The sequence below is a fragment of the Tupaia chinensis genome, unplaced genomic scaffold, assembly GCF_000334495.1.
Source record: "Tupaia chinensis unplaced genomic scaffold, TupChi_1.0 Scaffold000539_1, whole genome shotgun sequence".
NCBI classification, from domain to species: domain Eukaryota; kingdom Metazoa; phylum Chordata; class Mammalia; order Scandentia; family Tupaiidae; genus Tupaia; species Tupaia belangeri.
The window spans coordinates 3,542,731-3,545,220 of NW_006160052.1; the positions used below are offsets into that span (position 1 = coordinate 3,542,731).

The 2,490-nt window shown below is 54.8% G+C and overlaps 1 protein-coding gene across 1 annotated transcript in view; it reads right to left on the reverse strand.

Annotated features, from left to right (window-relative positions):
• PYROXD2 (pyridine nucleotide-disulphide oxidoreductase domain 2) overlaps positions 1-2,490 on the reverse strand; it is a 35,579-nt gene that overhangs the window by 14,881 nt on the left and 18,208 nt on the right. The window contains exon 6 of the mRNA XM_006157359.2: positions 689-842. Coding sequence (XP_006157421.1) covers positions 689-842 — 154 coding nt within the window. The remainder of the gene's footprint in view (positions 1-688; positions 843-2,490) is intronic.

Below are 2,490 nucleotides of genomic sequence, written 5' to 3' on the forward strand. Positions count from 1 at the left end.
TTCGATGAGCATCCCTCTTGTTCAGGGCGGTTCTTGAAGGCCTCTTGGCCTCCAGACCTTACACCAGCCATGGCTGTGCTTCACGCAGGCTTCGATCAGCTTCGTACAGGACAGCTGCGACAGTATCGCACTTCAACCTGACGAATGTGCCTCCTCATTTCTTCCCTGGGGCTTCTCTGGCACCATGTTAAGACCCTCACGGGCAGCTCCATGGTACCCAGAGTGTGGGAGTTAACACCCCATGGGGCAGCCCTTGACCAATGGGGGACAGAACCGGAGGATAAATGCTTTCCTTTCCTTCTCCCAGAAACCATCCTTGAGTACGTCATAGGGTTACAGGGGGCCCGCCAGGGTTGGCACCTCGTCGCCCAGAGCGGTGGCCAGCACGGCGACACTCCTGGTACTGGCACTCCCTCTGCCCAGTTGCACGCCTCCTCTCCCCGCTTTGTGCCCTGGGATCACTCTTCTAAATAAACTTGTGCACGGGCTGTTGTCTCGGTTCCACGTGGGGCGTGCCCGGTGAGGTGCCTTCTCGGTGAGTGCTCCAGCGCCCGAGGCTGATCACAGCCTGTTCGCTGATCGCAGGTGGAAGGGGCATGGGCGGGCAGGCCTGCGTCCCGGTGCTGAGACAACGGCTCTTCTCAGTGACACGCACTCATTGGGCCCAGCACCTGCACTTCGGACTCACCTGCCTTCAGCAGGGGCTTCAAGGTGGAGAGCGACCGGAACTTTTGTCGCAAGGAGCCATGCTGGAAGGCCGCCATGTCCACAGGGGCTGCATCCAGCAGAGGGTCGACGGCTAAGGCCAAGCGACCCATGAACTCCTCATACCTGGGAAAGGCCTGGAACAGAACTCTGAGTAAGGCCACGCCATCTGGAGCCCCATGGGGCCACCGTCCCTGCATCCTCCCTGGGACGTCTGCACTGGGCAGGATTTGGAGCAGAGCAGGCAGCTCTCCAGTCACTGCACAAATCCTTGCAAAGTGCTTTAAGAAAGCTTAGCCCGGGACCAGCGTTGGCATAGTGGCTATATTGCTGGACTCCCATGTAATCAGCCACGGTTCAAGGCCCAGACCCGGTGGCTTAAACTCACGCCGGGCACATGTGTGTGTGTGCCCAAGATCCTGAGAGGAGAATGGAGGAGAAGGGATTGTGGCGTGGTCATCCTCTTGGGGGGTGATTTCTCTCTTTCTGTCTCTCTGTCTTTCTGGCGAGTGCATGCGCCCTATAGCAAAAACCTCTCCAAAAAAAGCTCAGCTTTGGGGGCCAGCACAGTTGAAGTCCTGGACCCAGTGGCTTTGGGAAAAGAATGCCGGGCATGTGCGTGTGCACCCAAAATCCCCAAAAGAGAAATGGAGAAGGGACTGTGGTGTGGCCATCCCCCCCTTGGGGTGCTTTTTCACTCTCTCTCTCACTCTCTCTCTCCAGTACTCTCTCTCTCTCTCTGGTTAGTGCACACACCCTCTAGCAAAATTTAGGGAAAAAAAAATAGCAAGCAAGCAAGCTAAGCTCCCCAAGTGATTCTGATCACCAGAAACTGCTGTTTTGGAAAGGTCTGAAAACTGCTGGTCAAAGAGATAAGTTTGAGTCTGGGGTTCTCTAGCTTTGGCCTGGCAGTAGATTAACACAGCACAAGTGATGTGCATGGCTTGTATAAACTCTGGTTTTCTTTCTTTTTTATTTTGTTTTTTGGAGAGGTTTTTGCTATAGGGCGCGTGTGCTCGCCAGACAGACTGAGAGAGACAGAGAGACAGAAAGTGAGAAATCACTCCCCGGGGGGATGGCCAAGCCACAATCCCTTCTCCTCCATTCTCCTCTCGGGATCTTGGGCACGCATGCATATGCTCTAGATGTGAGTTTAAGCCACCGGGTCGGGGACTTGAACCGTGGTCGACTACATGGGAGTCCAGCGACAGAGCCATTACGTCCCTGAACTCTGGTTCTTAGAAAAGCATCTCCGCTGAGATCTGATTTAATGCCTGTATCTAGGCCTGGTATAGAAACAGCCATTTGAAGAATCTTCCTTTCCCTGCAGAACCAGTCACGTCAGGTCCGCTTGTCTTTCAAGGGCTCATCTAGACAAAGCCGCCTGTCAGGTCCCCAGACTGCAGTCCCAAGAAGACAACATGCACTTTCCAGCAGGGTGTGGCCTTCCTCCCATCAGACCTGCACGGCCTCATGGAAGCCGCAGCCATGCGCTGCCAGGGAACTGGTGCCACGCTGAATGGATATTTATCACACCTTGTCCTGAGTTCCTGGCCCAGCTCGGCCTATCCTTAATTGGCTCAGATGGTCCCTCCCTGGTCCTTCTTGGCTTTGCTGTATTTCTTACGAATAACCCTGGAGCTCTGTCTATAAGCAGGGAGGGCGACGGCGAGCACACGCTATGTGAGCACACAATGTGAGCACACACTATGCGAGCACATGCTATGTGAGCACACACTATGCGAGCACACGATGTGAGCACACGCTATGTGAGCACACACTATG